Raw genomic sequence first — 27,676 nt, 5'->3', positions numbered from 1 at the left:
TGTATTATTTGGGTCCACCTTTTCAATACAAAATGTAAAGAGTTTAAATTACATAAATGATTAGGGACTAGTTTCGACCTAGTACTAGGTCATCGTCAGCCTAAAGCAAAATTAAAACACAAATACCGAAGGAATTAAACAATGTAAAGAAACGTAAGGTCTCGTAAAAGTACATACCATGTGAGATATTGTGCAGCACTATGTTAAAAAATAACTCTCTGAAAGAGATTCATAATAAGTCCAGTGCACATTAAAAAGATGTTATAGATAGGAATCGTTGAGTTGCTGGATCCTTTAAGATGCAGGTATCCAATTGAAGAACCACTGAGCTGAAGTTACGTTGTTTATTTACGATTAAAGACCAGTGCGCCGTATAGCATTAAAAAGTCCATTGCGCACTAAAAAGATGTTATACAAAAGAATTCTTGAGTTGCTGGATAAGGAGATTAGAATATGCTGGCTCCTTTAAGATACTGGTATCCAATTGAACAACCACTAAGCCGAAGTCACCTTGTTTATTTACGATTAAAGACCAGTGCTCCGTATAGCATTGGATACCTGCATCTTAAAGGAGCCAGCATATTGTAATCTCCTATCCAGCAACTTGAGAATTCCTATCTATAACATCTTTTTAATGTGCACTGGACTTATTATGAATCTCTTTCAGAGAGTTATTTTTTTAACATAGTGCTGCACAATATCTCACATGGTATGTACTCTTACGAGACCTTACGTGTCTTTACATTGTTTAATTTCTTCGGTATTTGTGTTTTAATTTTGCTTTAGGCTGTCGATGACCTAGTACTAGGTCGAAACTAGTCCCTAATCATTTATGTGATTTTATACTCTTTACATTTTGTATTGAAAAGGTGGACCCAAATAATACATTAATTTACTCTATTGTAATCACAGTTCAATACGGATCAATCATTATGATACTTATTTAATTTAATTACTTAGCCAACCAGGCAAAACGTAAAGCCTATTTATACTTAGGTTTTAAAGTTAAAATAGCCAAATTAGGCAAGGATATCGAGTTTCTTAAACAATGTATTACGTATAATTTGACACCTAATTTTCTCAAAGGCAACTTGAAAAGATTTCGACCTTCACCTCACATTGCTAAGACCCAAATTAAAACGAACAAAATTTGGCTAAGAGAAGAAATTAAATTCCTATACAAGAAAAAATCTATCTAAAATCATAGATTATATGAAACCCACCTCGTAGCTGCAAATTTATTCAAGTGTTCAATGGAATTTATTTCAATCTCTAATTGATAATAGACTTTTCAACATATTAGCTAAGAAACAGAAAACCTTGGATAAGATGATTTGTATCCTAAAAGGTTCTAAATCTAATAACAACCTTGCTACTAATAATAGAAATTCCTCTAGCACAAAGATTCAATTTCATCCACCGATTATTAATTTATCCAATGTTCCTCTGAATGATGATGAAAATTCAATTTTAGCCAAAGGTCCTAATCACAATTGGCCTAATCTTAATATGCTTGACACCTCTACTACTATGATCTTAGAATCTGAACTAGCCATCAGTAAATTACCCCTTGAAGAACAGGATGAAGTTAGGTTCGAAGTAAAACGTAAAATTAACGACATTCCTAACTCAAATATGAGCCCCAACATCCCTATCCACAATAAAGAATCAATCATTGATCAAAAGCGATTACGCGCTCTTAAAAAGAAGATTTCTGATAATAATCTTATTGTCACTAAGGCTGACAAGGGCAATACCACCATTATAATGGAAAGAAACAAATATATTGATAAGACTAAAGATTTGTTTTCTGACAGTGCGTTCACTGTTGTTAAAAATGACCCTACTCAAAAAATCCAATGCCTACTTAGACAAACTCTTAAAAATACTTCATTCCTTTTAACTGAACAAGAAAAAACTAAATTTATTAGCATGAATCCAAGCCTTCCAACCGCTAAAGCCCTTCCTAAGATACACAAACCCGGCATCCCTATCCACCTGATCATCAATTATAGACCAAGTCCTCTTTACAATGCTTCTCAATTCATTCAAAAGTTTCCAAGAAGATATTATCATTTTTTATCTAATAAATCTATTAAAAATACTACAGTTGATTGAGAATCTTAATAAATTTCATATCCAACCTAATCATTCCCTTCACTCGTTTGATGTTGTTAATATGTATCCTAGTATTCAAAGCTCTAAATTGTACCCTATCATTGAAAGCAATTTAAGTAAATACAGCCACCTAAGTGCTTTGGAAATACAACATTTTATATCTATCTTGAAATTGGTTTTAAATAATAACTATTTCACTTTCGACGGTATTATCTATCAGCAGGAGGGTTTGGCCATGGGATCACTGGCTTCGGGTATCTTAGCAGAAATCTACTTGGATTTTTTAGAACATACTAAAATTGATAAAAATAATTAGGGCCCGGAATTTTAGGTTCTTAAAAACCACGTTTTAGTTTTTTAATAGCTCAAAATAGTTTTTTTAAGTTTTTTATCCTCCTGAAATAGTTTTTAATTATCATTTCAATCATTACTAAAGTTATACTATTCATTCAAACTTTTTTTGCAGTCGCTTAAGTGCGGCTAGTATCCAGTAATCGGGAGAGGGTGGGTTCGAATCGTACTGTTGGCAGCCCTGAAGATAGTCTTCCGTGGTTTCCCATTTTAACACTAGGCAAATGCTGGGGCTGTACCTTAATTAAGGCCACGGCCGCTTCCTTCCCATTCCTAGGCCTTTCCTATCCCATCGTCGCCATAAGACATATCTGCGTCGGTGCGACGTAAAGCAAATGATGACTTGCCTTTTGGCATCGCTACTTCTGAGATGCGTAAGCTTCTTAAACTGCCTTCAATAATACCTTGATTTATAGGGAAAATTAATTTTAGTCCGTCGCATAATAGTGTGTATAGAGCTAAACAGCCGTAGCTGGCAGTAGTTGACCGTACACAATGAGAGATGCACTGAAGCTGGCAAGTTAGGCGGGCTTGTACCTGCTAGATGCAGGTCAGTGAACGCCACGGGGTTGTCTCTTGTTTTGTACTGTACCCTAGTGGAATAGTATCGTATCACGTTGTTTTGCTCTCACTAGTTATACTTACAAACCACTTCCAGTTCCAAACCATGAAGTCATTTCAAAAGTCGTGCATAATGTTTATTTTTAAAAAATCATTCAATTTCATTAATATTTGGTACTTCTATTTCAAAATAACGTAATACTGTCTTGAATAGCCCATTTAGTTTTTTTTTTAGGTTTTAACGTCTTATTTAGTTATTTTTAGGTTTTATAAGATTCGAGTAATTTACTCCAATGATAATGAAATGGATAAGTAAGTTAAAATACTGCAGTTAGCTAGCAAGGAATAAAATAGTTTAAAACCTAAAAATCCGGGCCCTAATAATAATATTATTTTTTGGGCTAGATATGTGGATGATACTTTAGTAATCCTAGATGAAAGCATAATAGACGCTGCTTCCACTCTTGTCAACCTTAATAATATTGACCCGCGCATTAAATTTATGCTCGAATCTGAATCTGAACAAAGAATAAATTTTTTAGACTTGACCATCATTAGGCAACCATATTCCTTAAAATTCAATATCTTCAGAAAGCCTACCCAAACATCTTCCACTATTCGTCAAGATTCCTCTCATCCACAAATCCATAAAAGAGCAGCTTATAATCGAGCCTATACTGTCCCAAAGACCGAAAGTGATCTTGAAAAAGAATTGAACAATATCCGTATGATTGCTAAACTCAATGGATACAATAGTTCTTTCATTGAAGGTATTATCAGAAAATTCAAACATCGTCCTATAACCACTCTGAAAAAAGAAAAACCAAAAGTTTCTTTATTTTCTACCTTTACGTTCAATAAAGATATTTATAAGGTCACTAACGTTTTTAAAAAACATGATGTTAAAATTTCCTTCAGAACCAACAATAATAACGCTAAAGTCTTACACAACTCATCATCTGTTAATATAACTGATTGTTTTTCAAAATCCGGTGTATTTAAGGTAAAATGCAACAGCTGCAATTTTTCTTATATTGGACAAACAGGAAGGAGCTTTAAAATACGATACTTGGAACATGTCAATGCCCTAAAACACAATAAATTTTCTGCAGTTGGAATGATTATAATCATAAATTTACAGACATTAAACATGATATGGTAATTCTCAAAATTATGAATAAAGGACCCCCCCTTAACATAACAGGTAAGGTAAGGGTTATTCTGCCCGAAGGCAGGTCCGAACCTCCGCAGAGAATTGCTTTATAAATATAGACCAATATTTTAATCCAAACTTCAATCTTACTGACATTTCCAAAAAATCAAACATTCTTTTTGACCTGCTCATTCAGCTTTTCAGACAATCAAAATCAAATATCAAAGGTCCAATTTTTCATTCTATTTATAGTTCTTTTCTTAAACAATCTTCCATATTCCCACATCCCTCAGCCCCACCTTAATATCCTCTTCCCCTCCCCCTTTTTCTCCTTCCGTTCTTTTTCTCCCTTCTCCTCCTCAAAATTTCCTTTGAACCTCACCTACCCCCATTTCTCTCTTCAGCTTATTACAACATGCGTTAATTCACTTATGACATATTTTATTTAAATATTTTCTTCCACCTGACCAAATTTTTTTCTTTCTATCTTTCTTTCTTTCTTTCTTTCCTTGCTGTCATTTTTTCAGAGTCAAATGTATGGTCCGCATTGAACTGCGAATTTATATCCACCTTTATTTAACTCCATATATGTTCATCCTCCTTGCGTAACATTCATCGTCCTTTAAGATTCTAGAAACAGAAGAGCTTCCTTCTAGCATCTTACTTCGCATCGACATTTATTTCAAGTTTATAAACATCTTGAGTAGAAAATGTTACCGTACTGTAATTTCAACTGATCTCTGAATGAACAACATCATCGCTTGAAAACCAACCTTTTTCGATTTCCATGACCAACAACTTAAGGATTACTTTTACAACTTGTTACTTTTATACGGTGCACTGGACCTTTTCATAGATCTCTATTTTTTAACATAATGTAGCACATCTCTGGATTCTTAAGCCTTCAGCGCAACAATTACCTTCCTTCAAGTTCCAAAAAGCTGAAGAGCCTTTCCTGCATCCATGTGTTTTTACGTCTATGAATATCTTAAAAAACGACGTAACTTCATCTCAGTTGTTCTTCGAATATACATACATACATTACATACATTATCATTATAGACTGGTATGCCTTTCAGCGTTCAGTCTGCAAGCCTCTGTGAATTTACTAAACGTCGCCACAATCCTCGATTTGCAACTAGTGTTGTAGCCTCATTTAGTTCTATACCTCTTACCTTTAAATCATTAGAAACCGAGTCTAACCATCGTCGTCTTGGTCTACCTCTACTTCTCTTACCCTCCATAGCAGAGTCCATTATTCTCCTAGGTAAGCTATCCTCTTCCATTCGCCTCACATGACCCCACCACCGAAGCCGGTTTATGCGTACAGCTTCATCCATCGAGTTCATTCCTAAATTAGCCTTTATCTCCTCATTCCGAGTACCCTCCTGCCATTGTTCCCACCTGTTTGTACCAGCAATCATTCTTGCTACTTTCATGTCTGTTACTTCTAACTTATGAATAAGATATCCTGAGTCCACCCAGCTTTCGCTCCCGTAAAGCAAAGTTGGTCTGAAAACAGACCGATGTAAAGATAGTTTTGTCTGGGAGCTGACTTCCTTCTTACAGAATACTGTTGATCGCAACTGCGAGCTCACTGCCTTAGCTTTACGACACCTTGATTCAATCTCACTTACTATATTACCATCCTGGGAAAACACACAACCTAAATACTTCGAATATACAGCAGCAAATTTAAGAAGCCAGCATATGTTGAATTCCTTGACCCACAACTGAAAAATTTCCATCCCTATCAACGTTTTAATGCTATACAGCGCATTGGTCTTTAATCGTAAATAAATGACGTGACTTCGGCTCAGTGGTTCTTCAATCGGATACCAGTATCTTAAAGGAGCCAGCATATTCTAATCGCCTTATCCAGCAACTCAAGAATTCTTTTCTATAACATCTTTTTAGTGCGCACTGGACTTATTATGAATCTCTTTCAGAGAGTTATTTTTTAACATAGTGCTGCACAATATCTCACATGGTATGTACTTTTACGAGACCTTACGTGTCTTTACATTGTTTAATTTCTTTGATATTTGTGTTTTAATTTTGCTTTAGGCTGACGATGACCTAGTACTGGGTCGAAACTAGTCCCTAATCATTTATGAAATTTAAACTCTTTACATTTTATATTGAAAAGGTGGACCCAAATAATACATTAATTGTAATCACAGTTCAATACGGATCTATCAGTATGAAACTTATTTCATTTAATTGCAAACTCACAGCTGTGCGCCCCTAACTGCTCGGCCAACTCACCCTGTGGGGTTAATCCCTTTGAATTGTACAAAGGAGAAGGAAACTTTGGCCATTTACTTCATTTCACTGCTCATTAATCAGGGACACCACAAAGTAAAACATCAACTTACCAAATTCTTGAGGAATGTGGGTTATGAAAGTTCCAAAGAGGTCCATGTGCTGGATGACCATGACTCCAGTAAATTTGATATTGTTGCTCTCAAGAAAGAGTCTGGCATGGCATATATTCTGGATCTAACAATTCGCGTAGAAGCAAATGAAAATGGTCTGTCTGCTCAAGTCGATTAAGAAAAAATATTATTGATGAAGGATGCATTCCTTTGCTGTGAGAGAAATTGAAATAATAACATTAAGTTATTTATTAGACCACCTAATCAATATAAAATCGTCTTGGATGATTTACATAAATTTGTTAACTAATAGTGGTACATGTTTCGCCTTCCCTGAAGGCATCATCAGCCATAATCTTAACCTTAAATTAAAAATAAGCGTCTAAATAACATGTAATAATGAAATGAATTTTAAAATCTTGAAGAGATTTGAAGTAAAATAACATTAAAAATAACAATGATGGTTTAAAAATACAATGTGATGAGATATAATAGTGGAAGTATTAACAAAATTAACATTAGAAGGTTGCTAAAATAAGTGCAATGGATAAAACAACAGATTGTTATACAACAAGTAGTAAGATAGCATAAAAATAAAGTTGATAGTCTGACGGTTATAATTAGACGATGGCGAAAAATCGTATATAATCAAAGTAAAGAAGAGAGAATAAAAGTCAAAGTTAGTCGAGAGATCCAAAGTTAATCATGATCTTGAAGGTAAAAGACGAAAGTCAGAGGCATATGGTGAAGTTGAAGAACAGTTTCAAATAGGATCTCTATGGACCATCTCAAAATTTGAAGTAATGCTCAAATGTTGTAAATTGTGAGTTTGTAGATATTCTAGTTGACTAAGCATATAATAGTGGAATCTGTAAAAGGAAGCAAGAAACGTAGAGTTAATTGTGTGAAAAGATATTTGAAAATATTGAAGTAGAATCGTGTGCACTTACCATTTAACGGTGACAAAGATAGCTTGTATGTAGCTTGTTATGAGTTAGAAGTATTTGCAACAGTAGACTTCTTGCTACGTGTGTTATAACTGAAGGTTTGTGCTGGAGGGGGATCTGTTTGCGTTGACGTAACTATTGGAGGGGGGCTGCTATTGGTGGGAGGGAAGGAAGATAGTGTATTACTGCGCGTGTTGTATCGGTGTAAGGCTATTGGAGGGAGCGATGTTGCGGTGGGTGTGGCTATGGTTTTATTGGTTGTATTTGAATTAGAGGTACTAGCGGTGGGGGGAAGGGAGGGGGGTATATTAGCTGTAGGGGAGGTGGGAACGGTAACTGATGTGAGGTTGAAGATTTTTAAGAATATGTTGGTGAGGGGAGTTGATTCTCGTAATAAAATAAGAATCTGTTCATACAAGGGGCTTTTTTTATCAATAGTGTCATTTAGGTTCTTATCTTTATTAAAATGTTGGTCGAGGAAAATAAATTAGTTTTCATATTCTGTCATGACTTTACTTTTATCAACTCTTTTTAGGATATGGAGGTCTTGTTCTATTGTGGTGAATTTATGCCCTGTGTCGCTCATGTGGTTGGCCATTGCGGAGAATTTGTTGTGTCTTTGGGCATTGTAATGCTCGGCGTATCTGGTGGAGAAGCTGCGGCCAGTTTGACCAACATTAGAAAAATTACATGTAGAGCATTTCAATGTGTATATTCCTGATCCAGAGTAACTATTGTCTGTGATGTTAATAGAGTTGTGATTGAAGAATAAATTACGATTAGTGTTTTTTGTTGTGTAGGCTATTTTTATTTCGTGCTTCATTAATGAATTGGTTATCGGATAAATGCTATGGTTAGTGAATGTGAATTTAGCATATTTTGGTTTGACGGGTTTCAATGGAGTTAAATTTGTAGCTAGTTTCAGTTTGGTTTTATTAATGATTTTATCAATCATACTCGTGTTAAATCCATTGAATTTAGCTATTTCCTTAATGAATAGTAATTCTTTCTTTAAATTAATAGAGGACATAGGGATCTTTAATGCTCTATATATTAAACTGTGATAAGTGGCTTTTTTATGTGAGTTGGGATGTAAAGAATCATTTTTTATGGTTGTTGGAGAAAAGGTGGGTTTTCTGTATATTTGGAAGTCGAATTTGTTCAATGCTCGTGTGATTTTGATGTCTAAGAAGTTCAAAGAGTTATTGAACTCATCTTCTTTAGTGAATTTAATAGTATTATCTAAGTTGTTGAGAAATGATAGTATGTTATTGCTGTTGTTGATTTGTTTATCAATGATAGCTATGGTATCATCAACATAGCGATGCCAAAGACAGAGTCCGTTGATGTTATTAATAATCTTACTATGTTCGAGATTATCTAAGTATATATCGGCTAGTATTCCAGATAACGGGTCTCCCATCGCTAGACCTTCTTGTTTGTAAATTTTCTTATTGAAGGTAAAATAGTTGTTGTCTAAAACGAAATTAAGTAATTTTAACCATTCATCAATTTCGATTTTACTCAATGTGCTATGTTTCAACAGATTGCTTTTTTTTTATGATGTTAATAGTATTGTTGATAGGGATATTAGTATACATGTTGGTGATGTCAAAAGAACATAAAGCGTGGTTTGGTTGTAGACTGAACTTATTTAGGGAATTACCTCACATCAGTTAGCGTTCCCACCTCCCGTACAGCTAATATACCCCCCTCCCTTCCCCCCCCCCCCCCCCCGCTAGTACCTCTAATTCAAATACAACCAATAAACCCATAGCCACACCCACCGTAACATCGCTCCCTCCAATAGCCTTACACCGATACAACACGCGCAGTAATACACTATCTTCCTTCCCTCCCACCAATAGCAGCCCCCCTCCAATAGTTACGTCAACGCAAACAGATCCCCCTCCAGCACAAACCTTCAGCTATAACACACGTAGCAAGAAGTCTACTGTTGCAAATACTTCTAACTCATAACAAGCTACATACAAGCTATCTTTGTCACCGCTAAATGGTAAGTGCACACGATTCTACTTCAATATTTTCAAATATCTTTTCACACAATTAACTCTACGTTTCTTGCTTCCTTTTACAGATTCCACTATTATATGCTTAGTCAACTAGAATATCTACAAACTCACAATTTACAACATTTGAACATTACTTCAAATTTTGAGATGGTCCATAGAGATCCTATTTGAAACTGTTCTTCAACTTCTATTCTACAACTTCATATCCTCAACGTGTTCTACAACTTCACCATATGCCTCTGACTTTCGTCTTTTACCTTCAAGATCATGATTAACTTTGGATCTCTCGACTAACTTTGACTTTTATTCTCTCTTCTTTACTTTGATTATATACGATTTTTCGCCATCATCTAATTATAACCGACAGACTATCAACTTTATTTTTATGCAGTCTTACTACTTGTTGTATAACATTCTGTTGTTTTATCCTTTGCACTTATTTTAGCAACCTTCTAATGTTAATTTTGTTAATACTTCCACTATTATATCTCATCACATTGTATTTTTAAACCATCATTGTTATTTTTAATGTTATTTTACTTCAAATCTCTTCAAGATTTTAAAATTCATTTCATTATTACATGTTATTTAGACGCTTATTTTTAATTTAAGGTTAAGATTATGGCTGATGATGCCTTCAGGTAAGGCGAAACATGTACCACTATTAGTTAACAAATTTATGTAAATCATCCAAGACGATTTTGTATTGATTAGGTGGTCTAATAAATAACTTAATGTTATTATTTCAATCAAATATCATCAATACGGACCAAAAATGATATTTATTACATGTAATGTGAGAGAAATATCGGGTACGCTACAGGAACTGTTGTTCATGGCCTTTGGTTTGGCATACAAGGATCTATGTATCAATCCATGATCCAAGTTCTCACAACATGGGGTATTTCACATCAGGATCCCAAGTACAAGGCATCATTGCTGACTCCATGGCCATCATCCATCATTACATTTATGCTAAGAAATAAGTTGGCGAAAAAATAATTTACCATATTTTGTTAAATATATCATAATGTGTTCACAACAGATTGTCAGTGTTGATTGAATTTTAGTACACTGTGTCTTGTGTGACAACTAAATGAAAATCTAGCAGTACATTTCTAAATAAATGTGTCTGTTGTTTCCTTTCAGATCACCTGGATCACATCATATGAAGACGTACACTCACTTCTGTTATGAAGAACTACATATCATCGTTGCCGGGACAAAACCTCCTATGTGATAATATTTTTGGAGATATACTGACCCGCAGCACATACATTATGAAGAGCGAGAATGCCTTGACAACATTCACACAATATTGCACCTTAGATGACAGAACTTTACCGGTCAAAGTTCTAAGCTAAATTATTTCACATAGGAGGTTTTGCCCCAGCAGTGACGATATTTTGTATATATGCTGTCATTACACTTAGTTTAAAGTGAAATATAGTGGTGGCAGGATAAAATAGAAAGAATCAAGCGTGTTCTCATTGTACTGTTTTACACAATTTTCTTGTTTAGAAAATACATGGATTTTTCCACCTTTCAATACTATATTAATTCAATTTTGTACTCTACAAACTGGTTCTTTGACATTAGTAAGAATTAAAAAGCTATAAACAGTACATGTTTCAGCTCTTATTGAGCCTTCTTCGGCTGTGAAGAAAGAAAGTGATACTAAATCACACACGTTCACAATTCCCAACAAATGTTCTGTAAAAACTTCTTGTATCACTTAAGTGACAGATAAAACAAGTAGTTATTGAAAGTTAATTGATTAAAATTTTCTTGATGATGAAGTAGAAGAATGCTGTAATTGACTAGAATGATGTAGCATGTGAAGAATGGATGTGCTCAACGATCAAAAACTACATTGGAAATTAAAATACGTAAAATAAAGAGTGGTGGTGATTTGCATTTTAAGAGGAAGTACGATTAGGTAATCTTCCTCTCTGAACAAATTAAATGCAAACAGAAATGAAATAAAAATAATTTAATCAACAGAGAAATTTCAAAATTATTTGAAAATAAAATGAAAAATATTTTATTAAGCCAAAAAAGGACTCACATCAAAAGGGAATCCAAGTTTCCCGAGGAACAAAATACTTGAAATGTATATAAACCAAACCAAACCAAACCCCATGACGCAACAGCCCCAAAGGACCCTGGCCTACCAAGCGACCGCTGCTCAGCCTGAAGGCCTGCAAATTATGAAATGTCGTATGGTCAGCACGACGGATCCTCTCAGCCATTATTCTTGGCTTTCTAGACCAGGGCTGTCATCGCACTGTCAGATAGCTCCTCAATTGTAATCACGTAGGCTGAGTAGACCTCGAACCAGCCCTCAGATGCAGGTAGAAATTACTGACCTGGCCAGGAATCAAACCCGGGGTCTCCGGATAAGAAGCAGGCACGCCGCCTGTACACCACGGGGCCGGCTGGAAATGTACATGCCCTTGATTAATTCACTCTCACATACAGCAAATGACAAGTTCAGCAGTATTCTCATCGTCAGTTAGTATGAGATGATATAGATGTTGATTCCCATAGGGAATCTGAAATATTTGTCCCAAAAGAGAAAATTTATAATACCAATATAAACGGTCCGTTATTGGACATTATAAATTTTCCAGCCAACTCATTCGTGGTTGCCAGCGTTTCGCCCTCGTGTGCTAGGTTGGGCTCATCAGTTGGTACCTAGCACACCTACCAAGACGCTGGCTATTGCATACCATGGAGGCCACTGCGTAGGCTACATGGAGCCACCGGAAAACATCACAGAGACCCCTCAGGCAACTCGGGGGATACCTTGTTAGTCTGGCCGTACTTGGAGGCCAATCCAGTAAGCACACAATGCACTATAAGAGACTTTGTCTCCATGTGGGGTTCGGATCCCACTGGTGTCTGGTTGGCCATTTTTGTTCTGTACTTAACATCTCTTCAACACGTACTAAATGTACGTAACACGACCTAATAGGTTGAAAGTCGGTTTCGCTTGAATCTTATTGTTAAGTCCACTTAATTAGTAAGTCCTTTCTTGATAACAAGAATGTTTCTTTAATCAGTCTTTTAAGTGATTCAGGGAGTTTTTACAAGAACATTTGAATGTGTGTTATTTAGTATCACTTAATTTTTTAACAGCTGAAGAAGGCTCAGTAAGAGCTGAAATAAGTAATAAAATTCTTACTAATGACAAAGAACGTCAGTTTGTATAATACAAAATTGAAATATAACAGTATTGAAAGGTGGAAAATTCTATATATTTTCTAAATAAGAAAATTCTGTAGAACAATTCCATCAGTTAATACAGAACAATTATGAAGTTTATTACTCTAATTATATGCCGTTCAATTGTGTTGTTGTTCTGTTAAACGTCTGGTTTAATATTTCACATAGGACTGCCTGAAGTTGAGGGAAAAAGAAACTGTTTTCCCAGTTCATGCTGAAGGTTGATCCCTGCGAGAGTTCAACAAGGATCAGTATTCAAGAAGTTGAAGGGAGAGGAGAGTGGTAGTAGCTAGAAATAGATATTCAGAACTTGTTTATATGAAGAAATGTGCTAGTAAAATGATTGCCTGGTAATAGGAGCAACAGAGAAATGTAGAAGCAGTTACACCTGAGATCTTCCTCTTTCTCTGACTGGTTTTATATATTTTGTTTGGGGCAAATCATTACCATACAGACCACAGGTAAACGTCTGCAGTACTACAGTCTCCCACAGTTTGATCCTGTTTTTTTTTAATAGCTTTCTCGTCTGTCAGGTGCACTTCTCCTGTTGATGTTATACCTCTTAGTAACAATCCATTGTTCTAGATAGACCTCGCTCCTAATGACATTCCATTGATCTAAATTGTCAAGAGTGCATAATAAGAGCCACCTCAACAATTTGTAGGACAGTCATTTCCTTTGTCACACTTTGCAGTCACACTTATCTATTGAATTGTGGGAACAACACTATTATGTTATAAATTTCAGTCGGTTGCAGTGACTGTTGACTTGGGTGGAATGCAAAGTATCACATGATTTATAATAGTGTATTTCATCACATAATTGACACCTTCTTAATGCCTTTTTTTTTTTTCAAGTAAATATATATGGTGCAACCATTATGTGAAGAATAAATTAAATTGGTAACAATTGGTTGCATCAACTTTCAGTAATCAGGTTTCATGTAATGGAGGAGCATGTGAATAGGCACCAAGCACATCTATAGAAGTTTTAGACACTGGTTAAAATAGAAATTTATAATAGCTGGATAATATTATTTAGCCCTTTAAAAAACCAAGCAAATCAGTCAATTGGAAGTTTGATTGATCCTATTTCAGTTACTTCCTTGAGAATGTTGTTTGTTTCTCGTCCTGCATTGCTAGGTTACTTCTGCACCGTAGGTTCAATATTGTCATCAAATAACTTTTCAGTCTACCAGTCCAAGGGCCGGTTCTACCACCTACTGGTAAAGTAGCGCGTAACTTGCCCTCCGCGTAAAAAGATGTTTCCATTCGACCACTCACAGGTAGTGCTATCTGCAGCATAAATTGTCGTTACCCGGTGCGTAATTTATCAGCTACCTCGAGGGCCCGATAAGACTTTACCTGCCGGGCAAGTTTTGGGAGCTGAACATTATTAGCTGTATTTCTAATGACATACAACTCAGATTAGCTTAGTATACTGCAAAAAAAAAAAAAAAAATTATACTGTAACAGTGATCGATATTGTATTGCAGGATTTTGAACATTAATGCTTCCTTTGAGTTGCAACGGTCACACCAGCCTCTCGCGTTGATAGCATAGGGAACATATTTTATACTTCAAGCTTTCGCAAAGAAACTCTAAAAGAATGTAAAATCTAAACCTACTTGGAAATAATTTCAAATGAGATTTAATTTTCTACTTTTTCAGTTTTCAGACACCAGGTATAACTTAGTCCTATGAGTTCCTAATGCCCCAAGCTTCATCGTAGCGTAATGACTAACGCGCTCAGTTCATAATACGACTTTGCAGGTTCGAGTCTTCATTATGATGAATCTTTTTTTTATTTTCATTATTAGCGTTGTATTAATCTGTATACCTCTTTACATACGTTCTTTTGTTAATAATATATTTAATTGAAATGTTTAATCACAATATTATGTCTACTAGGAAAATGCTTTATATGTGTGCTTCTTATAGAAGGTGGTGTTATGATTAATACAACTTACAGGACTGTCGCCCAGGTAGCAGATTCCCTATCAGTTGTTTACATAGTCTTTTTGTAAATGATTTCGAAGAAATTGGAAACTATTCCATTCCTGAATTCCTCTTCCTATGATGGATATTTACCCCGATTAGTTTTTTAACAGTACCTTCCAACTTTATCTTCATAAAGCTAAACATTAGAATGAAATACATTATCAATAAATGGAAGCATGTGGAACTAAACGAGGTCACAGAGCTAGTTGCAAATAGAGCATCGTGGAGATACTTAATCAATTCACAGAAGCCTGCAGATAGAATGCTCAGAGGCAAAGGAAGATGTGGGTGTATATACGTATATGGAAGAGCTTGAAAAAGAGTTAAGAACAACGGCAGGGAACGAAAATAAATTTTTTAATGTAAATTAGAAAGACGATGAAAACCTGCGTACCTTCTATTATGGAGAGAGCGACTTGACCAATCTACTACGAGAATACTTTCCAAAAACGCTGGCTTACATGACAGGTTATAACTGGCATAAGAAAATGTAATCTCGAGATTTTAATCCCAATTAGGTATTGATTTTTAAGCTCGGAGATTAAAATCACGAAAACTTGACATAAATCGTTGTCCATAACCCTTATAACTCCCCTTATTAGGCTTTTTGATGATAATCAACATATGCAAGCACAGGAAAATAAGACAATCAAAATGAGCTTCATACATCTGGCAATAGATAGCACCACACTTGAAAGCAAGAAGTCGCTGAAAATCAGTCTAGCCAACTCCATATATCGGTGTCTAGCTTCGGGTAGCTACCCAGCGCTTGCGCGGAGGTGGTTGCATGCAAGGCAAAGTACCAGCTGATTTACACCCCCAGGTAGTTTACCTCCTGGGCACCTGCCAGCCACTTTACCAGCAGATGGTAGAACCGGCCCTAAGTGGAACAAATTGTGTGATCTGGAAAGTGAAGCAAATCCCTCTTCTCTTCTGTCAGCATGTGACATTTAGGGGATATAAATATGTGCCAAAATGTATTTTTTATTCAGATAAATCGTAGTATCTTTACTTGTACAGTACTCTCAGAAGTTGATTCACCATGTATTCCTGAAAAACAAATTACTGTATGAAAAATGAAGTGTCTTGTGTTGTTGAACGTATTCAATGTTTTGTTAATGTGGCAGTGAAGGGCTTTTCATTTTCATTGTATTTCAGTAGATACATACGTTGGTAATGGCTATATTGTGGCCAAGACTGCTTATATCATATATTGATGTTCTTATGCTTTAACTGTGACATTTGTATTTTTTAGAGTACTTTTTTATTATTAAAATATGCTTGTGAATATATAAACCCCTTGTGGTTTCATTTATAGTACAATAATTTAGTTTTATGTGAAATGGAATTAGCAGTAGGGAAGTGAAAACATAATGTACAAATTGGTGGTGTTTATCTTATGAATTAATGAATATTCTTCAAATATATTTTCTGTTTTTTTGTTATGGTATTACAGTGGACCTTGCTAGACTGCAGTGAAACTTTACTGCTCAGTAGCTGTCACGAAAACTGTAACATTCATAGAGGCGGGGTACCAGCAATGCCTTAAAACATCTGTTGCAAGGCTGCTTACAGCACTGTATAACAGTAGCCTGTCTCATCAATAACATATTGAGTACCGTATTTATGCGAGTAATCACCTCACCCTAATTTTAGGAAGGATCATTTTGAAAAAAATGAAATGAACTAAAATTCCTTCCATTGAAAAAGTCGTCGGCCGCTACTCGTTTCCGAGAATACGTTTCTCTCCCGCAGTTCCTCTTAAAGTCTGTTGGCTCTGTGGAGATGTCGTTGATGACTGATCAAGCCAATCTTTGCATGAAACGTGCGGCTACACAAGTCACATCTGAAGGTGGGTGGAAGACGTGGTTGGATCTGACGTAGTTTCCGCTTTTCGTGTGTTTCAATTTCTTTTCTGCGATGTGCCTGCTCAAACAGCGACATACCTTCTGCAGTAGTTTTGCGCCAGAGAACATGGTTTTGTTCAGTTGTTGCCCAGCTGTTAGCATTTATGTTGCTGCTATGCATAGTCTGCTTAAGCTGGTCTTTATAACGTTTCAAAGGAGCACCTTGAGGCCTTTTGCTATGACCAGTCTCACCGTAGAGAAGATGTTTAGGCAGTGTGCTATCATTCATACGCTGGATGTGACCAGCCCATCTAATGTAGGATGCTAAAAGGTTTGTTTTGTCACCTATTCAATACATATAAATTTTACAATTTAGGAATTTATTATTGATTCCACTTGAGACATGTTTCGCCCTTCATTGAGGGCATCATCAGTCAAATTATCTCCTCAAGGCAAAAATCAGGTACCTGGTTAGCAGTTGACATGCACAAATTAATACACATTATTAATACACATTACAAAAATTAAGTATGTTGTAATGTGTATTAATTTGTGCATGTCAACTACTAACCAGGTACCTGATTTTTGCCTTGAGATAATTTGACTGATGATGCCCTCAATGAAGGGCGAAACATGTCTCAAGTGGAATCAATAATAAATTCCTAGATTGTAAAATTTATATGTATTGAATAGGTGACAAAACAAAACCTTTTAGCATCCTACATTCAGTATCTTCAATACGGATAACAATGATTTTTATCACTTGCAACAACCCATCTAAGCCGATGAGTGATGATGAAGGCTTCTATGCCGTTCATATGCGCCTTGTCAAGAACTGCTGCATTGCTCATGTAGTTATCTCATTTGATGTTCATGATGGATCTAAGTATCTGCTGATAGAAGCATTCCAGTTTCTTTATGTCATGACGATAAAGTGTCCAGGTTTCACATCCATATAGTAATGTTGTTATGACTACAGCTCGGTACACCATTAGTTTGGTATATAATTTGAGATCCTTATTCAAGAAAACTCGGTGGGAGAGGCAGTCGTAAGCTGTATGGGCAGAGCATATTCTATTTTCCACATCCTTTTCTGAGTTACAGTGTGTAGTTAGAATACTACCAAGGTAGGTGAATTGGTCTACTTGTTCAAGAGGTGTTCCTACTATGATGACATTTAGTTCAGGAACAGTACCACCTGGTGCCGGCTGCGCAAGTACTTTAGTCTTATGGGTGTTGATGGTCGGACCAAATCGTTCATAAGCTTCCTTAAAACAGTTGATGGATGTTTGAAGGTGTATGGGCAGGTGTTGCATTGTCATCACCATATTGAAGCTCCATTATCCAAGTATTATGAGTCAATCTCTGAGAACGGAACCTTGTTTGGTTGAACAGCCCACCATCATACCGAAACTTAATTTCCACACCCACATGGTCAATAGCAGAAGTCTCGTGAAGCATGGCTGCAAAGTACAGGGCGAAAAGAGTGGGGGCAAGCACACAGCCTTGCTTAAGCCCATTTGTGATAGGAAATTCTTCTGATAGCTCATTCTGGTGAAGAACTCGTCCAACCATTCCATCACGAAGAGCCTGGATTAAGCCTACGAAACTGTCAGGACTGCCAAAGCGCCATAATACCATCCACATAGCTTCTCAAGGAGCAGGATCAAAGGCCTTTTCCAGATCGTAAAATACCAAAAGAAGTAGGACTTGTTTTTCTCTGCATTTCTCTTGGATTTGTCTAGCACAAAAGATCATGTCAATGGTACCTCTTGAGGCCCGAAACCCAGATTGAGACTCGGGGAGTACCATTTCGGAAACAGTCTGAAGATGGTTCCACAAAATCCTTGCCAGAACTTTTGCTGCTATGAATAGTAGGGAAATGCCACGATAATTGCTACAGACACCTCAATCACCTTCCTTAAAAATGGTTGCTATGGTGGCATTTTTCATGTCGGCAGGCACCTTCTGTGTTTCCCAAATTACTAAAATTAGGGAGAAAATCCTGGTCTTCAAAGTTAGTCCTCCACTTTGAATAAGTTCTAGAGGGATGTGATCTGGTCTGGGAGATTTTCTTGGTTTCATACTTTTGAGGGCTTTGGTGAATTCATGGAAGGTTGGTTGGACTGCCATCCACAGTTGCAGAGGATATTGTGGCACATGTTGGAGGATGTCTTTGGCAGCAGTTGAGCTTCGATTCAAAAGTAGGCTGAAGTGTTCCTTCCAGCGTCTTAATATGTCTTCACTGTCTGTAAGGATGGTGTCATTGTCAATGACTTTCAGCACACCTGATAAAGAGCAAGAGGGCCCAAAAATTTCCTTTAGTTTTTCGTAGAAATTCTGAAGGTCTCTGATATCGGGCAAAGTCTGGAGTTCCTCGGCTTTCTGCTGCCACCATTCATTTTTCATCTGTCTTATATCAGCCTGACATTTCATCTTAAGCTCTTGGAAACGTGCTTTCTTCACTACAGTGGAAGGGTCTTGTGTAAGGGATAAGTAGGCTTCCCTTTTTTTACTAATTAGTTTCAGAATGTTTTCATTATTATCATCAAACCAGTCATTTCTCTTGCTTTTCTTGTAGCCAATTGTTTTTTCTGCCGAATATTTGATTATAGTTTGAAGTGTGGCCCATCCCAGCTCCACATCCTTGGTATTGATTGGATTGGAAGTCAGTTGCTCCATTATGGCTTTTTGGAATTCTTTAGCAGTGATTTCATTTTGAAGTTTGCAGGTATTAAATTTCTTCCTTGAAGGGTTTGTGAAATGAGTGTGTGGTTTCTGAGTCAGCTGATAAGAAGTCTATGATCCATCCAACAGTCATCGATGTTTCTAGCTGTCTTTGTGATGAGGACGTCTTTCTTGTTACGTTGTCGGGTTATGGCGTAATCAATGAGGTGCCAGTGTTTTGAACGTGGGTACATCCATGTAGTCTTGTATCTGGTTGGTGAATGGAATTGTGCGTTGGTGATGAAGAGTTCATGCTCAGCACAGAGACCCTGAAGAAGTAATCCATTTGCATTGCAGTTTCCTATGCCTTGATTGTCCATAACATTACCCCATAGCTGAATATCTCTTCTCACTCTAGCATTGAAGTCACCAAGTAGTAATAATTTATCCATGGTGGGCACTTTCGAAAGTATTGTATTCAGTTGATGGTAGAATTGATTCTTAGAATTTTCGGAGCTGTCCAAGAGATGAGAGTGATGAATTTATATCCAGAGTGTGGTATGCGGAGGGTCATGAGTCTTTCATTAACTGCAGTAGGTCTTAACCTAAGCATGTTTACAAGTTTAAGTTTCACTGCAAACCCAACACCATGAATTTGATGTTCACCTTCATTTTTCCCTTTCCAGAAGATGGTATAGCCTGAACTAGATTCAGTAAGTTTTCCCTCATACAGTAATCTTGTTTCACTTAATGCGGCAGCATCGATGTTAAATCTTGCTAGCTCATGAGTGGTGAGAGCCGTTCGTCTTTCAGGTCTGGTATTACTGTCTAGTAAAGTTCTGTTATTCCACGATCCTATAATCAAAGTTCTCGAATATTTACAACCACAAAATTGGGGTGCCCCTCTGCGTCCAGTTTCCCAGCCGGATCTGAGTGTGGCTACCGATGTTTATCCCACATTTTCTATAGCCGTCCCCATTCACAGAGATGCCAGCTATTACAAATCAGTCGTAATAATTACAAATTACCCATCATAATTACGCCTTTACGAATCACACACCACAAATTATTATTTTTTGTTGATTTTTAAAAGTGTATGAAGTGTTCAAAAGGATACTCAAGGTATGCCATTACAGCTTGAATTCTCAGAATATTATTTTCTCATTTATCTGTAATAATTTATACCCCTTTCCTGTCCCTCGTTTAAGAATATTTCGAGTTTTCACATGCCGAATGCAGTGTGTGCTTCCAGTACTGGAAAAATAGGCACCTGTGAAGTGGTATGTCTTGCGGTGTTGTTGTCTTTGTTCATCACGTGATCAGACTTCCATCCAAGTATGCAAGTTCTTTTGTCTTTGTTTTGGCGGCAGAGTGGTGACAAACTCCGTTTCATTGTGAATACTGTGTGCGTGATTGTTGAAAAAGTATTTATTGTGATTTTGGTTACCAAATTTACATACATTGCTCTTTTAGGATATATGCTAATCGTGTGTTATGAAATCCGAAAGGTTTGAAATAATGAAGTGATTTATTGTGCAGAAAAATACATGTGATGACGTTACCATGACTAGTGACGCTAGTAATAAACCAAAAATAGTTCAAAAATTTAGGGAGGAATACTCGAAAGAATGGTCCTGTTTACTGCGTCCCTCAAAATCTCATTCACACGTGTCTTGTAGTGTGTGTAGCCGCGATTTTTCAAAAGCGCATGATGAGGAAGAACAGGATTGAATTTCGTGCTAATATGAACACCGAACTGTTAAGTGCTCTGTTAGTGCAGAGGATGCACGTGATATCAAAAGAAAAAGCATGTCACCAGTGTACGTTTACCAAACAGGAACTACAAGCTGCTAAGGGAGCAACTACAACACTCAACAAACGAAATGATCCTTCAACCTCCACTCAGATTACTGCAGATCACCTGTTACTTAGCAGGTAGGAATCATACACTCTTTATATGCCAGTCTTTGAATATGTTACATCTGGTTGAATTGTTTGTTGTTTATTGATTTTTCAACGATATGTAAGTTAGTATGATCTCGGGAAGAAATCTACGGCCACCGCCCCCACCACCCCCCGTGCCCTAATGCCTGCATTACGAATTGCCTTTCTTGAAAGTTGGCATCTCTGCATTCGGGGTGGGCAGCGATGATCCTAAATAGGCCTGCCCAGGCACAGATGCAGGACCGGATCCCTGAGTAGCCACTGTGTCTCAAGAAAGGCGACCATCACACATCTATTAAATTGAAATAATAAATAACGTAGTTCAACCTATTCAATACAAATAAATACAAAATGTAGTGTTATATTCCTATTTAATTATAAGCGGAAGCAGTACTGGTTTGGACCCCAATCTGGGTCATCATCAGCCGAATAAAATGCAAAAACAATGCATAGGTAAATAAAAAGTTAAAGAATGAGTCTTTCACAAAAAATAATTGAAGAGGCTATATAAGATAATGGGGATTGGCACTGTAAAATCTAGAAGAAGTAGAAAGTCAGTCACTTATAAGAAGTGAGGCGCAATTTCTGAATAGTAGCACAACACACGCAAAGTTCGGCACTATCTCAAAATGTTTACGAGAAGAGGTGAACAGTTAAGTGAGTCAGCCTGCATATAATATCTGGCGCGAAGACACAACACAATTTAATAAATCTGTGGCTTGGTTCTAAAAGGGCCAATGTCATTTTTCATCGAAATTGAGTTATTAACTGATACAAACACGTTATATCCTGGCTTGCAACATGTTAAAAGGGCCAATGTCCCTGCTAAGTACTAAACAAACAGTTAACGTTTAATTAAATAAGCCCTTGCCAATGATGTTAGATTACCAATAAAGATTAGAGACCTGGCAATTTTTAAAGAATACGATAGAAAAAATTAGCGTTTAATAAGGTGACTTCCACAAAGAAATTTAAAAGTTATTTAAAGTTAGCTGTTGAAAAAATTAATTGGAAAACTATAAGCAAAACTTCAAATGCTCATAGCTCAAAAACAGGTTTTTTGACATTGGCCCTTTTAGAACCAAGCCACAGAAATATGAAGACCCAAAATTGTGTAGAAGTCGAAGACTAGTTGCTTGATTGAAGCAAATTGCTAGCTCCTAAAGATCAGCGCAACATATTCAATATCCGGCACTGTGCTTTCAAATGCCGACGGAACTCGGTGAATAGCTTAATGATCCAGTCTGTAATTGTTTTGGTTATAATTAAATATAATTAATTAATTATTAATAATTAATTAATATAATTAAATAGGAATGTAACATTACATTTTTTATTTATTTGTATTGAATAGGTTGAACTACGTTATTTATTATTTCAATCTAATTGTGATATAGTTCAATACGGAACATCATGAAATTTTTATCTTTAAATACATCACACATCTGCCACTAACGTGCAGATCCAGACTAGAAGCTTCCGATTTCACCCTAAATCTGCTTCCACCATCCTTATCGCTGTTGGGCTTTGTAGGAGTAGCAGGAGAAAATGCCGTAAGCATGACTGTTTAAGGTGGACCTTAACTTGCAGGGACCGGGCGAGTTGGCCGTGCGCGTAGAGGCGCGCGGCTGTGAGCTTGCATCCGGGAGATAGTAGGTTCGAATCCCACTATCGGCAGCCCTGAAGATGGTTTTCCGTGGTTTCCCATTTTCACACCAGGCAAATGCTGGGGCTGTACCTTAATTAAGGCCACGGCCGCTTCCTTCCAACTCCTAGGCCTTTCCTATCCCATCGTCGCCATAAGACCTATCTGTGTCGGTGCGACGTAAAGCCGCTAGCAAAAAAAAAAAAAAAAAACTTGCAGGGAGGAGGCCCACACACTATGATTTCAGAATCTTTCACCACAGCACATGTAGTATGAGACAGGGAGTAGCAAGCACCAAAACTGCAACGAACTGCCGCATACACACTTAAGAAAATGGAAATTGCAAAACCATGAAGGCATTGGTTGTTTGTGTTGATTTTCAAGATATGGAACGATGCCATGTAGGTATGTAAACGATCAAAGTTTCAGATCCATTGGATTGTTGCTACTGGTCTCCCCTCGTGATTGGTCGCGGAGGAATCAACTCCAGTATACGGACTCTGGTGTAGCCTAGTTGACTTGCAGTCTGTGCAGTGAAGTGTTCCCCATCAAACATGCCTCGACGACAGAGAAGAGCATGGTATCAACAACTGTCGCCGTTTGAGAGGGCTCGGATAATTGGGCTGTGTGATGCTGGATTATCACTAAGGACTGTTGCCGCACATGTTGGCCGACAGGCATCTACGGTACAACGTGTATGGCAGCAGTGGTCAAATGAAGGTACCCACACTCGTAGACTTAGCACAGGCCCAGCGCGACAGACAACTGTGAGAGAGGATCGCCACGTCATTTGGATGGTCCGGATGGAACCCCATGCAACAGCAGCGCAAATTCGAGCAGCTGTGGCACCCCACGTTACACAACCAACAGTTGGTAATCGCCTGCGTGCAGCTGGCTTACGAGCCCGTGTCCCTGCAGAAGGTGTTCCATTGACCCCACAACAGCAACGTGTAAGGCTGGCCTGGTGTCGAGAAAGATTGACATGGGTCGACGAATGTCATAGGGTCGTCTTTAGTGATGAATCGCGCTTCTGTCTTGCCCGCAGTGATCGCCGGAATCGTGGGCGCCGACGTACCGGAGAGAGGAGCCGCCCAGATCTTATTGTCGAGAGGCACACAGGGCCAACACCAAGCATTATGGTCTGGGGAGCTATTGGCTTTAATGTGAAATCACAATTAGTGCTTGTTGAGGGCACTATGACTGCTCGACAGTACGTTGATTGGGTACTCAATCCAGTGGTTGTCGCTATGATGGCGAACATTGCTAATGGGATGTTTTAGCAGGACAATGCCCTGGTTCACACTGCACGCATCTCCAGAGAAGCTCTCCACTACATCACAACCTTAGAATGGCCCGCCAGATCCCCGGACCTGAGTCCTATTGAGCATGTGTGGGACATGATGGGTCGACAACTGGCAAACCGTCCTCAGCCACCCTTAACTCTGGAACAACTGACCCGTGCAGTGCAGCAAGCATGGGCCACAATTCTTCAGGAAGCGATTCAGGGCCTTATTGACTGCATGCCTCGACAAATTCATCAAAGTATTGCAGCTCGTGGGCACATCCTGTATTGATTGTTGTCCAAACTTGCGGTCTCAGGGACCTGAAAGTGTAATCATCGAAGCACAACCGAACACTCGTCCTGCATGTTCAACTGCTGCAATGTAGCACCACTCCCTCTGGGTGTTGCAATTTCCATTTTCTTCAGTGTAGTTGAGTAGCGCCTTTATAGCTTTATCCTCTTCCACCTCCACAGCCGTTGGAAACCATAACATTGGAAATGGATCCTCTTCAGCCTATTTTGCCATTGGGCACATTACCCTGTGCTAGGGCCCTCCATATTTATGTCCCCTGGAGAGAGGGTATCCCAGTATTTTAAAGCCATACCATCTGTACTACCCCCAGAGGAATGGGTTGCCTCCTCCACCAGCTCCACCGTATCGTGTCATATTCTCTGCTTTTGCTGCCGTTCAGGTCTTCGCTCGTTACCCTGAGCTGGGAACCTTTACCAGATGTTACACACCGGGTCAGTGTGCTCTAGGACTCGCATAGGCAGGGGTGCCACTCCCTGGGCAGGACTTCCTGTAAGAGGGTTCCTACCTGTCACCTGTATTGAAAAAGTAGCGTAGGCATAAACAAACATTTCATATCACCCCCCAAGTTCCATGTGGTCTTTACACAAATAAGAACATGACGGATATAGTTACTTTGCCTGAACATATTTGAGAAGATAAAAATGCATTATCACTGCTATAAAATATATTTGCCATGAAAATTGGCAAATAGGCCTTCTTACATGACAAGTATTTCATTAATTTTAACTTGCAATAGGCTCAGTTCGCTGTAGATCATTCCTGGTTGCCAGCGTCAGCTGGAAAATTTATAATGTCCAATAACGGAGCAACTATATTGGTATTATAAATTTACCCATTCGGGACAAATATTTGAGGTTCCCTATGGTAATCAACATCTTTGACTGTCTCTTCTCACCACATTTTACAGGACAAGGAAAAACCCTCCATCATCGCCCATTGTGTCCTTCATCGATCAGGTCTCTACTGGTAAGCAGGAACAAACTATTTTGGAAAGGAAATAGATATGGAAGATGCAATTGATGTGGAGAGAGCGTGTCTATAAAAACGATGCCCGAAGATTTTCGAGTTTGTACTTATCCTTTTATATTTTAACTAGCAATTACCCGCGGCTTCGCTCGCATGGATTTCATAATTCGATCAAAGTAATTATTCCTCGGCATTGTACTAAGACAATATCTGAAAATTCCTTAAAACTCACCATAAAGTTGAGTTTCATTTACCCCAGAAATTCTTTGTAAACCATGTTTGTATTATTACCTTTTGGGGTTAAGACGACCATGCGACATAGAACTGTACATGTGAGAAACAGTCTTCTCTCAAGTCGAAAAAATAAATACGTGTTTATTTATTTATTTATTTATTTTTAAAGGAGATTCCAAATACTTATTCCCACAACTGTAACATCTACAGTTTTTGAGATATACATAAGAATCCCCATAAAAAGAATTCAACCCCTTGTTCAGTCCTTCCCCCACCTATATCTAAGTGTATTTTCAAAAAAAATATATATATATACATGTTTCTTTATTTTTAGAGGAGATTCCAAATACCGATTTTCACGTCTGTGACATCTTCAGTTTTTAAGATTTAAGTATCCACATAAAAAATAATTCAACTATTTTTCACTTCTTTTCAACCCCTATTAACTGCTTCCTCTGAAAACAAAAACGTACAGGTTCCTGTATTTTAAAGGACTTTCCAAATACCAAGTTTCTTGTCTCTAACATGTTAAGTTTTTGACATGTAATGTAGATATACCAGTATTCATTTTAAAAATTCACCCGCTTTTCCAATTCTTTTCAGTCCCTTAACTGGATTTTCCGAAAACCTAAAAATACGTGTTTCACTACTTTTAAAGGAGATTCCAAATCCCAGTTTTCATGTCTGTACGTCTGTAACACCTTCAGTTTTTTAGATAAATATATACTCATAAGAATAATTCAACTTCTTCATTTCTTCCCACCCCGCTCCCGCCTTAAGTGCACTTTCCGAAAACAAAAATTCGTGTTCTTTATTTTGAAAGAAAATTTAAAATACCAACTTTCACGTCTGTCACAGCTTTAGTTTTTAAAATAAAGTATTCTCATAAACATATTTCAACTCCTTATTTACTTATTTTCAACCCCACACCCCTTACGTCGATTTTCCAAAAAAAAAAAAAAAAAAAAGTGTTTCTTCATTTTCAATGAGATTCCAAATACTAATTTTCACGTCTGTAACATCTTCAGTTTTTGAGATATAAGTACACCTATAAAAGTAATTCAACTCCTTTTTCACCCCCTTCCTACCCGTTAAGTGGATTCCCCCCTCCCCAAAAGTGCGTGTTTCTTCGTTTTAAAAAGAGATTCCAAATACCAATTTTCACGTCTTTAACATTTTTAGTTTTTGAGATATAAGTATCCTCACACAAAGAATTCAACTAATTTTTCAATTCATCCCCCCACCCCCAAGTGGATTTTCCGAAGACAAAAGAACACGTGTTGCTTTACTTTGAAATAAGATTCCAGATACAGATGTTCATGCCTCTAACATGTTCAGTTTTTGAGATATAAGTATCTTCATAATTAGAATTAAACTCCTTTTCCACCCCATCCCGTTAAGTTGATTTCCCACGCCAAAAAAGCATGCTTCTTTATTTTTTAAGGTGATTTCAAATACATTTTTCCCGTGTGTAACCTTAAGTATTTGAGATATAAGTTTCTCCAGAAAAAGAATTAAATTTTTCACTTCCTTTCACCCTCCCCCTTAAGTGAATTTTCCGAAAAAAAGCTTGTTTTTTTATTTATAAAGGAGCTTCCAAATGACAATTATCACGAATGGAACGTCTTCAGTTTTTGAGATATATGTATCCTCATAAAAAGGAATTAAACTCCTTTTTTACCGCCCCCAAGTTCATTCCACCCCCCCCCCCCCTCCAAATGCGTGTTTATTTTTAAAGGAGGTCCAAATACTAATTTTCACGTCGGCAACATCTTTGGTTTTTGAGATATAAGTATACACATAAATGGAATTCAACTAATTTTTCAATTAATTCACCCCCCTTAAGTGGATTTCCCAAAGATTACGTGTTTCTTTACTTTGAAAGGAAATTCCAAGTACAAATTTTCATGTCTGTAGCATTTTCAGTTTTTGAGATGTAAGTATCCTCATGAAAAGTAAAGGAGATTCCAAATACTAATGTTCACGTCTGCAACATGTTAAGTTTTTGA

The 27,676-nt window shown here is 37.3% G+C and overlaps 1 protein-coding gene across 2 annotated transcripts in view; it reads left to right on the top strand.

The window, feature by feature from the left end:
* The window catches only part of LOC136857352 (histone deacetylase 8), a 188,318-nt gene extending 172,164 nt beyond the window's left edge, over positions 1–16,154 (top strand). For both annotated transcript variants that reach the window (XM_067135963.2, XM_067135964.2), the window contains exon 9: positions 10,691–16,154. In XM_067135963.2, coding sequence (XP_066992064.2) covers positions 10,691–10,713 — 23 coding nt within the window. In that variant the 3' untranslated portion in view covers positions 10,714–16,154. The remainder of the gene's footprint in view (positions 1–10,690) is intronic.
* The last annotated feature ends 11,522 nt before the right edge of the window (positions 16,155–27,676 follow it).

Source organism: Anabrus simplex, chromosome 1, assembly GCF_040414725.1.
Source record: "Anabrus simplex isolate iqAnaSimp1 chromosome 1, ASM4041472v1, whole genome shotgun sequence".
NCBI lineage: Eukaryota > Metazoa > Arthropoda > Insecta > Orthoptera > Tettigoniidae > Anabrus > Anabrus simplex.
The sequence above is the reverse complement of the archived record's forward strand: the minus strand, read 5'-3'. Positions and strand labels throughout refer to the sequence as shown.